The sequence below is a fragment of the Triticum dicoccoides genome, chromosome 3B (genome assembly GCF_002162155.2).
Source record: "Triticum dicoccoides isolate Atlit2015 ecotype Zavitan chromosome 3B, WEW_v2.0, whole genome shotgun sequence".
NCBI lineage: Eukaryota > Viridiplantae > Streptophyta > Magnoliopsida > Poales > Poaceae > Triticum > Triticum dicoccoides.
Window position 1 is genome coordinate 626,113,602 of NC_041385.1, and position 10,842 is coordinate 626,124,443.

The 10,842-nt window shown below is 47.1% G+C and overlaps 1 protein-coding gene and 1 long non-coding RNA gene across 2 annotated transcripts; both read right to left on the minus strand.

Moving 5' to 3' along the window:
• Nucleotides 1-673: 673 nt before the first annotated feature.
• On the minus strand, nucleotides 674-3,652 carry LOC119277499. The gene is made up of 4 exons (XR_005137152.1): nucleotides 2,947-3,652; nucleotides 2,346-2,456; nucleotides 1,790-2,037; nucleotides 674-1,608 (listed from the first exon to the last, which is right to left on the minus strand). It is a non-coding gene; the product is annotated as an uncharacterized LOC119277499 (long non-coding RNA).
• A 2,300-nt stretch (nucleotides 3,653-5,952) lies between these two features.
• On the minus strand, nucleotides 5,953-9,793 carry LOC119277500. The gene is made up of 2 exons (XM_037558786.1): nucleotides 8,495-9,793; nucleotides 5,953-7,596 (listed from the first exon to the last, which is right to left on the minus strand). The coding sequence occupies exons 1-2, from the start codon at nucleotides 9,600-9,602 to the stop codon at nucleotides 7,544-7,546; spliced, it is 1,161 nt and encodes a 386-aa protein (XP_037414683.1). The 5' UTR covers nucleotides 9,603-9,793; the 3' UTR covers nucleotides 5,953-7,543.
• Between the last annotated feature and the right edge of the window lie 1,049 nt (nucleotides 9,794-10,842).

A 10,842-nucleotide genomic window follows, 5' to 3' on the forward strand; every position in this document is an offset into this window, starting at 1 on the left:
ATGTAGAAGCCCTTTGTGATCAAATCCCCCTCCGGCAGGACGCCAAAAAAGGTCCCTAGATGGGATCTCACGGGTACATAAGGTTCCGGCGGTGGAAAAGCATTTTCGTGGCTCCCCCTAATGGTCTTGGGGTATAAGAGTATATATGGGCAAAATAATTAGGTCAGGAGACCCACGAGGGGCCCACAAGGCAGGGGGCATGCCCTACCCCCTGGGCGTTCCCTCCACCCTTGTGGCCGCCTCGTGGCTCCTCCGACTTCATCTCCAAGTCTCCTGGTTTGCTTCTGGTCCAAGAAAGATCATCGCGAAAGTTTTAATCTGTTTGGACTCCGTTTGGTATTCCTTTTCTGCGAAACTCTAAAACATGCAAAAAAACAGAAACTGGCACTGGGCTCTAGGTTAATAGGTTAGTCCCAAAAATAATATAAGATAGCATATTAATGCATATAAAACATCCAAAACAGATAATATAATAGCATGGAACAATCAAAAGTTATAGATACGTTGGAGACGTATCACCCTCCACCCTTGTGGCCACCTCGTGGCTCCTCCGACTTCATCTCCAAGTCTCCTGGTTTGCTTCTGGTCCAAGAAAGATCATCGCAAAAGTTTTATTTTGTTTGATATTCCTTTTGTGCGAAACTCTAAAACAGGGGGAAAACAGGAACTGACACTGGGCTCTAGGTTAATAGGTTAGTCCCAAAAATAATATAAAATAACATAATAATGCATATAAAACATCCAAAATAGATAATATAATGGCATGGAACAATAAAAAATTATAGATAAGTTGAAGACATATCAGTGGGCGACCACCTGATCAAAGAAGTAGGAAAAGCACATCGTCGATGGTCCACTCAGATCTCAGAGAGCAACAATGGTATAACGTGCATCGTTGAGGCCGATGTCCCGGCCTACACCTGTCCCATGGTGGCGCGGGTGACGTGGTATGTCCTGTTTGGACTCACACGCCCTATGAGGAGAGTTGTCCTCGGGCAGTGCACAACCCCGCTCCTTGGTGCGGGAACTTGATGTGCAACTTCCGACGTTGAAAGATGCCTCAGCATGGTTCTTCGTGTGATGTACTGCCATCTTTGGAATGCATTTGTTGGTATTGGCTAACCAACCATCACGGGGAGGGGGGGTCCATCTGCTGCATTGGGGTGTACTCCCTCCGTTCCGAAATAATTGTCGCTGGGGGCGTCGTTCTGACCAGGTGAAACAGTGTGAAAGTACAATACTACCCCCGATTTGAAATCAATCGGGAGGCGTCTTCCTCCATCGCTCCTCCCCTCCGCCAGGCTTCTACGCCGTCGCTGCTCCCTTTCGTCAGGCTCCTCCGTCGTCCGCATCTCTGGCGTCCTTCCCCGCCACGGTCCACAGCTCCCTCATCTGCCGCCCTTCCCCGCCGCGGTCCGCAGCTCCCTCGCCGGCCGCCCTTCCCGCCGGCTGCCTGCTCTGCCACAGCTTCGGATCCTTCACTGTTGGCCACAGATCCTTCGCCGGCCGCCTCCCCCAACTCCAATCAAGAGCTCGAGGTCAGCCGTTGCGCTGTCCACTTCTGCTGCTCCTCTCGTCTCTGCTCCTCTCCACTCCAATCAAGAGAATCTGCAATTGATCCAAAAAACAGGTCAATTGATGTCAATTTGATTAACTAAATCATCCAAAAACCAGAATGATAAGTCCATATGCTACTGTTGATCCCAAGACCGGAATGACAAGTCCAGGTGTTCCTCAATTGAGGAATATGATTAACTAAGACACAAAGTGAGTAAGGCTGCAAGTAAACCTGATTGATTCTGCGAAGAAGAAGAAGAACACAGGTGTAGCTGCAAGTAAACAGGCTCGCAACTTCAACTCTGCTCTCTTCTTTCTTGTGAGATGTTGGCAATGTCAGTTATTTTTTCTGGGTGAATGAATGAAGTTTTCTGATGTGAATTCGATGGAAGGCTGCCGGTGGAGGAAGGGGGACACTTGATGCCAGCAAGTTTTCTTAATGCAGAGTCAGATCGACGAGGAGGCCAAGGTCGACGCCATCTGTATGTGGCATTCTTTCAGAATCAGGTTACATCGGTGTAAACTGGACATACATTCAGTTCACATCCATCTGATGAAACCATCATGTACAACCGCAAGACTTGGAAACAAGCAAGATACCAACTTCAACTGACAACATGAATACAAGGAGTACATGGGTCTCTAAGACTACTTCATGTCTGAACTTTAAGTTTCAACTGACAACAATTGGTTAATTCATTGTACTCATGCCTGTAAATGTACTCTTGCAAACATTTTACTCCATGCTACTCTAGATCATGATTGTAGACAGTCTATACTCTGCTCACCTCAGCATGCTTGGTTAAGTATTTTTGTTAACCTCTTCACTGCCACAAACTATCAATCAGCAAGCTGTCCTTTGTACACCTCAGCATGCCGTCCCTTTTCGATTAAATTATCTACAGAAACATTGTACATTCAGTTTTCAGGCAAAAATGTTTAGCTACTCAAAATACTCCAGACACGTCGAAGCACTCCAGCACCGAGGAGTAATAAGTAGGAGTAGCAAGCAGTGACTGAAACTGCAGATACGCCGAGGTTAACATTGACAAACTACTACAACTTTTCCTTATTACTCCAGCAAAACTACTGCAAAACTAACTGAATCGTTTCACTTGAATCAACTACTGCAACCAAATTCAGTTAATTAAGTATGCAGAGATACAAGTACTACCATCAGAGAGAAACTACTGCAACCAAACTGAATTAAGTATGCAGAGATACAACTAACTGAATCTTTTCACTTGAATGAAGTACTGCTACTGCAACCAAACTACTGCAAAACTAACTGAATTAAGTATGCACTCCTTGTTTCTTGGCCTGCTGTAGAAAGAAAGCAAGCAAGCAAATTCGGAGTTTACCATCAGAGGGAATAGAGGAGGGGCTTACCATCATCGATGGAGATGCTGAGGTCGCCGGGCATGGGTGTGTTCCAGTTTCTTGGCCTGCTGAAGCAGCCGGAGGCAGGCCACGACAGCGCATGCTTCTAGCTGGACGAGAGCGATGTCGTGTGGCCGGTCGGCGACGGTGCCCCCGCGGCGCGCCGCTCGGCGCACGCCGGGCCGCAGAGCTTCAGGTTATAGTTGCTCCTTGCGGAGGGCGGCGGCGGCGTCCGGGAGTAGCAGCTGCACGCGGCGGGGATGCCTCTGGCCGTGCCTCCGATGACGGGTCACGGAGAGGAAACCACATCAGGGCGGACCGGGAAGGGGAAGAGCGGCATCTCCCTGCGACAGCAGCGAGGGTGGCGTACCGCAGCTGCGGGCGTTGCAGATCGAGCCGCCATGCCAGGAGGGAACTCCATCTCCCTCCGTTGCTCGGGCGCCGCTCCAGATCCGCCGCTCGGGCACCGATCCACGTCCACGCCTTCGTTGCCTATATCGAGCTCTGGCGCCGCTACACATCCACATGTCCTTCGCCTAGAAGCTCGTCGCCGGCGCAAAAAGAATCGATATTTTGTTGACTTACGGGGTATGAGTGGAGGCGGGGTGGTGAGGAAAAAGGGCGGTGGAAGAGGCCGGCGACGGGGAGAGGGAGAGGCCGGCGACGGGGAGAGGAGAGGGCGGCGACGAGGAGAGGGAGAGGGCGTTGCCGGAGGGGAGAGAGAGAGAGCGGCGACGGGGAGGAGACGGAGAGCGGCGAGCGAGAGAGCTAGTGGGAGCGAGTGAGTGGGAGGGCAAAATTGGAAAGTGAAACTTTTTTATAACGTGACAGAATCTGAACTGTGTTTGCCCAACGACAATTATTTCGGAACAGAGGGAGTAGTTCTTTAGCCCACGTACGTTTAGAATCTGCACCGTGGTCCGCGATGACATCCAAGTCCTTAATCAGATTCCTGTCATGCTTGAATGGATTCTTCTTGCCAGACAACCGCTTCTTTTCTTCCAGGCCCTCCTCGTATTGGAGGACCTGCTACCAGTGTTCTTCGGCAAGCTGAGCCCGTGCGAGTAGCTCTTATTTATCCCTCATGACCTTCTAGGGCAACCTGATCAGCCTCTCCCGACATCCGTTGTGGCGCGGGCCGCCAAGTGTTTCATTCAGGATGTCCTTGTCATAGGGACCTAACTGGCGTTGGGCCCCCCTCGTGTACTCACGTTGTCGGGTGGAGGACTCTCGGGGCCATTGTTGTTGTTGACATCGGTGCCATCGTTGTCGTCGTCATCGCCACAACCATTGTTGATGGCATTTGGCGTGTACACCATGTAGATGTTGTAGGTTGAGGTTGCCTTTCAATTGCCCGTGGCTATTGGTCCGCTGTCAGCAGACTCGTCGATCTCCTTTTACTTGTCTTCTACTTCCTTGCCCCCCCCCCCTCAAGGACATCAGTGAGATCTTTAACGTTCGCGACAATATGAGTGGTGGGTGGGTCGAAAAATTGACTCCTTTCGACGTCTTCAGGATCCAATTTGACATCGAGATCGAGAGAGCCGACTTCACGAGTTCCTGAATCCGGTTTAACATCAAGTCCATGAGTAGTTTTCCGCTTTCCTCCTGGGCCCGATCTGACACCGGGCATAGGTGTTATAGGGGAAGCGGCTTCAAAAATCTGATGTGACATCGAAACCAGCAATGACTCCTGATGCTCAGGGCCTGATCTGACATCACGTCCGATGAGAATGGTTTTGAGATCCAGTCTGACATTAACCCCGTCGCGGGATTCTCATGCTCCTCCAAGGTGTGATCTGACATCGTGTCTAGGGAGAGCGGCTCGTGCCAAATCCGGATTTGGCGAGACACCAAACCCGTGAAGATTAGCTCTCCACGGCAATCTGTGGTGTATTCGAACAGTCAATAAAGCTGGTAACTTGATTAGGACCCTGATAAGTGCCACACATGTGGCACGAGCACATGGCAACTACGAACATTTCCTATGACAAGTTTAGTGACTCAAGGATGACAATTTTAGTTGTCAAGCATGGCAACTTCTTTTCTGATGGCAGGTTTCAGTTGTTTTTGTTTGTCTTTCTTTTCATATGGCAACTTTTTTTTTAGGAAAAGGCCAACATGGCTAGCTTTATTAACTCAAGTACCAATTACATCATTTGCCAGATCTGATATAATCCGTATTGGAGGATCATCAGACCACGAGCAAGAAGTTTTACTAAGATAGGTATGCTTTGCTAGCCCATGAGCTGTAAACCTGCCAGATCTGATATAATCCGTATGTTGCTGCAAGAAATTCCCCATTGTGATCACGAATAACAGCTGCTGTAGCTGCATCACCTTCATCAACATGAAACAAAGCATCCACATTCAACTTACCTGATCTAGGCTCCGGTTTCTTCCATCTCCTTTCCAGGTCATTCCCTTGTGAGTTGGTAAATTTCCCAACATTTGCAGTGATTGCCAGGATAGAGACGGCGCTCCTCCCAAGATGATAAAAAACGTCAGTGTTGGACTGCTTTGTGCCACACTTGTGACACTTATCATTTGGCTTGATTAACCCATTCCAAGCACCTAGGGATCAAAATCTGTTTTGTTTCCCTATTCATATCGATTGATAGGTGGACCGTGAAAATTCCACTCCCTACTCCCTTGGTATCACAAACACATAACATTTGGGGAAACGCTTCAGAGTCAAACGTTTAAAACTTTGACTACAATTTTCATTTTAATTATTCAGATTGAATATTTGGATAACATATGTATTGGTTTGTCTAAAAAACACTCGTTCTAGAATCCTGTAGGTTTTTTTTTGGTTTTAATCTCATACTAGTAGAATAGAAATGAACAGATACAGTAGGGGAACCAGTTTTGGAGGACCTGAGTGATCCGCTCAACAAAATGGAGCCTCATCGTTACCTTTTCATGCTGCATGATTTCTGCCTAACGCTAACGCCCAAGAAAAAGTTTATGTTCGTCCTAACGCCATTGACACTCTTACAAAACTCGTACAGATAACCAAAGCATTCATATCAACAGCAGTCCCACAACATCGACCAGACTCAAATCACCCACCGAAAACAAAAGCCAAGAGCCAGATCCGCTACTGGGGAAGGTGGCGGAACACGACGGCGGTCACGGCGGGTCCGAGCGCACGGAGCAGGTAGGAGTAGAGCATGCGGAAGGCTTCGAACGCCGCCGGGCGGATGAGCAGCCGATGCATCATCACCACCGCCCCCAGAAGCAGCCACACACGGCCGCAACCACGGCCAGAATCCACATGGAATCATCGACCTGTTGCTGACGAAGTGTTTCTTTTGCGCTCAGTATGGAGTAGTAGGATGCAGAGGAGCAGAGTGAACGATGCAGGTGTGGTTTCCCTGGGGGCTGGGGCTGGGGTTCTGTAGTGCGCCGCGATCAGATCATTCACATAAGGCCATCATTGTGGATTCAGTCTACAACGGAATCCAGACCACCTTACAGAAAGATTTGAAAATGACCATCACTGCTAGCTGCTAGCTGCTAGCTGCTAGGCAGAGAAAATGCCCATCACTGGAATAGTAATGGGAAACTAACAAGTTACACAGTTTGTCCCTGCAGGTGTGCTTCACGCTTGATAAGTATACACTACAACGGATCAATGTTCAGATGGGAATGGATCATCGATAAGCCATTCCCGCGACTTAGCCATACCTTATATAAACAACAATACAATCAGTAACATAGTGCTTTTATGCACGAAGGGCAAATACTGCAACTGTCTAGAATATCACGGAATGTGCAGTATAATGCAAGTATCATCGCGGAAATAAATAGCAAGACAACAGAAATAAAAAAGATTCAGCTTACTTATAAGCATAGTATACTTCTTATAAACTGAAGTAGAACTACTCACAAGAGAACTAGTATTAGCAGATACTTTATCAGCTAATAAAATAGTAGCATTCTTTCAGCCTAAAATGGATGACATTTTAACCTTTGCATGACATTAGAAGTCAGAGCAGAGCTTCATGCCTTTGACCACCATTTTTGCTACCGTAGAAAGTTAACCAACTACAACCTCTGTCCGGAATTAATTGTCGCTGAAATGAGTGTATCTAGACGCATTTCAGTGTGTAGATACACTCATTTCAGAGACAATTAATTCCGGACGGAGGGATTACATAATATCGCCATATAAAATAAAAAAATTATGTAACCTGCAAATGTTTTTATTTATGAACCTAGCCAATGTGACAATATATAAACTATTGATCTAGTAGTGATCAAGTTGAGAAATTGACTTCATATAAAACAAAAGCAACATCTGACTTAGTGACTTGGCTGGGTTTACTTAGCAGTGTGTAGTAACGAGAATTGTACTAAGTAGGATTCTGAATTACTTATGTTCCGGTATATATAGTTCTCGATTACTTAGGCAAAGTACTGGATGCCTTACAAATTACAAATGGAGTTAATACTTTCATAAGAAAACATCATCAGCCAAGCCCATGCAGGAATAAATTGTAAAATAGCATAGATATCCTAATGGACATGTCTAGGAGATAAAGTTACGTCACCCTTTCAGTCATCACATCATACTAGCATGTCTCACCAAACAACCATCTCACATATTGTTCAAGACTTCATTTCCATCATGTCCATCAATAATGCCAGTACCTACGAGCATAATAAGTCAGGAACAAATGACAATTCAATGGAAAACCATCGATAGAAGAGCGAACTACAATGGGATATATAGGTGAACTGAGAGGTGCATAGTTATGTAATCTGGGAAAAATAACACTGAGCCATGAAGAATATATTTAATCTCTAGTGCAAATGGACTCCTCACTTCAGGAAGATATTCAACAAAACAAGAACTTAAATGTATTCAATTGGTTTCAGCTTCCAAATGAAAGAGTGTAACTAGCTTTAAGCTCCGGAAAGTGTCAATGGAGTTGCATATTCGGTTGTTTGGGTCTCAATTTCCATTAAGTTCTCTTCCAGTTTTAACTGTTGTGTGTCACATTGTCAAGAGAACCGCGGTCCAGTGCTGAAAATAACCATAACATTATTCCCGCAAGAGAAAAGATACTCTCTAGAAATCATCTTTGGTAAACTTGATTCCTCGTCAGACCAAGCGGGGCAAATTAAGACATGCCAAAATCAAAAACTGACAAGAAACATAATAGGTTCGACCTACTATATGTTTTCCAGTTGTACATCTAAACTAGCTAATCACAGCAAGGCTCTTCCACAAGTGACAAATAACTATTTCGTCGATTCCCAACTGTTATGCTTCCGATGCTGAAAAGATATATACTTCAGATAGGCACATAAGATGATAAGACTACATCTGAAACACAATTTAGGCATACAACCAAAGAACAGTGGCCTTGAGTAGTATTTTCTTTTAAAGAACTCATCAAGCGGAAAAAAAAATTGATGTGATTTGAACTTCAATCATCAGCATAACACTCAAGCATATGACATTCATTTGAGCAACTAATTGCTAAAAATAAATTTATATTATAATACTACTCAAGTAATAAATTATATAAAGGCTTGCTATTACCTGCAGGATAGAAACATGCAAATGGATAATGGTGACAGAAGGACATTGGATCAGAAAGTTTCTTGAACTCCGTTGACTGGAGATAGACCATGAAGACACCAGAAGCTGTCAGCACAAGGATTGCATTACTCTCCTCGTCAAACCCAACCAAAGTGAGGAAGTCGCCTTTGCAAGATGATCTAAGTTCCCCGAATTCAACAGCTCTGTCGGGCACCCATACAGCCAAACCATCAGAATCAGGCACTCTCTTCCATAATTGGGCGTGGAAGTGTTGTGAGAGATGGATGAAGCCAAGCCCACCACCCTGGGAGGGCATAATCCATAACTTGTGAAAGTCGATTTCCATATCTATGTGTGGTGGCAGCTCTGTCACAGCTAGGCTCTGCCTATCAAGATCAAACTCAAGTATGACACAGCCATGATCCACGGTAAATAACCAGCAAAAGGAATTCCCAACCAAAGTGCTGGGTTGTGGCATAGACTGAATCGATTGCAGCTGCAGTGAGTTGATGTTGCCCCATACTGCGGTCTCTGATGAGTAAAGCCACACCGAAACTCTTGTGCATAATGCGTCACGGGCTATCAGGGCCACCTGGAAATGCCATCCTTGGCGGCGGGCAGGGCGACGCACCGCCCCGTTGAAGAAGAACATCTGGGCGTTGTCCAGCTCCGGCGGGAAGAACAGCCGGCGCTGCTCGCGCGCGACGGGGTCCCACAAAACTAAGCGGCGCATCATCCTGTGGGCGAGGAAAAGGACGAGCCCGTGGCGACAGTCGATGATGCGGTAGCTCTCGAGGGGAGACATGGAGAAGCGAGCTTCGGGGATGCGATCTGGTGGATCCAGAATCGGAACAAACTGACGGGAATCGAGGAAGAAGCCAAGGAGAGGAGGCTTGCCGTGGTCGTCGCGGAAGCGGCTCTGGAATTGGGGATCGGCGACGAGGCTGCGCCAACGCTTGCAGACGAGGGAGGCCCGGGGGAGGGAGGAAGGCCGCGGGGGCAAGCGAAGGAGAATCTCCCGGAGCATGTCGTCGTCGTCTGGAAGAGAGGCGGCCGGCGGGGAGGTGCGGCGGCAGCCGGGGGGAGACATCTCCCCTCTCGTGCTCATGGCAGGCTTAGCAGCGCAACTCCTCTCGTTGTTTTTTTTTATGGGTGATTTGGTCGGTTGGGAGGACTGGTCTGGGCCAGATCAACTAGTCGGCGGGGAGAATGGCGTTGTCTACGCCGCCGGCGAGATGCGGCGACGGCGAGGCGTGCTCATGGTAGCCACCGGCGGAAGCGAGGGGATTGCTTTGACGATTCGGCAATGCTTCACTAACTACTCCCTCCGTCCTCCGAAAATACTTATCATCTAAAAAAAATGTATTTAGAACTATTTCGAAAATATTTGTCATCAAAATTAATAAAAAGGGATGTATCTAGAACTGACGGAGTGAGTATTTTATAGAGGGCAGAAAGTAGAGGAGCATCCGACCAATTAATCCTACTAGTACAATGTCTGTGCGACTGCTACAGGCTACAGTGCATATATTTGAGTGACTCGACAACAATTATCTTATAATAACCTTCTCTCTCCACTCTTCTCAGTCTCTTCCTTCACTCACACTTGATAGAAGAGCATATAATTTATGAATATTATGTAAAGTAAAACTAACGTCTCTAAATTCAACGGACCGCTCGGAATCCAATGTTAACAATCAAACTTGTACCATCCACATATCAGATCGGCCCCGCAGCCTCGAGCACCATTTTAAACATGTATGTATGTGTGCGCCGTTGTCCTTACTCCGATGGATACCCGTCACTGCCACGCAGAGGGCGCACACACGACCGTGTTACTGTACAATGTTGTTGCCTTGCTCGTTGTGATTTTTCTTGATGCCATCACCGGCCTTTACCTCACCTCCAAATCTGTATTGCCACGATGAGACAGCACCAGCTCGCAGCAACAGTCACCCGTGGGCACCATGCATCTGAACAAGATTTATTCCTTATCCATTGGGATATGATATGCTAAAAAAATTTAAATAATACATTTTTTTTATTAATTTGCATAAATATTACGCCCGATATGTAATTTTCAAAAATGATACACCGTCGGCCCGTTGCTGGCCTGGGCCTAGTCGGCCCACAGCAGGCCGACTGAAGTCCTATCGGCTTGCTGCTGGCCGATTGGCCTGTCGGCCACCAGTTCAGCTCAGTCAGCCATCTGTAGGCCGATAGGAGCTAATCGGCCAGCTGTGGGCCGACTGGTGCATGCCACCATTTTTGCCCCCCCCCTACGATCCCCGCTTATGTCACGGGCCGTCACTTCCCGCCAAATTTTCCCGCTTTGCTCGTTCCCGCCA

Coding starts and splice junctions, on each gene's coding strand:
- LOC119277500 (XM_037558786.1), bottom strand. CDS start 9,602: ATGAGCACGAGAGGGGAGATGTCTCCCCCCGGCTGCCGCCGCACCTCC. Junction 7,597..8,494: donor TGCATGTTTCTATCCTGCAG/GTAATAGCAAGC, acceptor TTATGCTCGTAG/GTACTGGCATTATTGATGGA.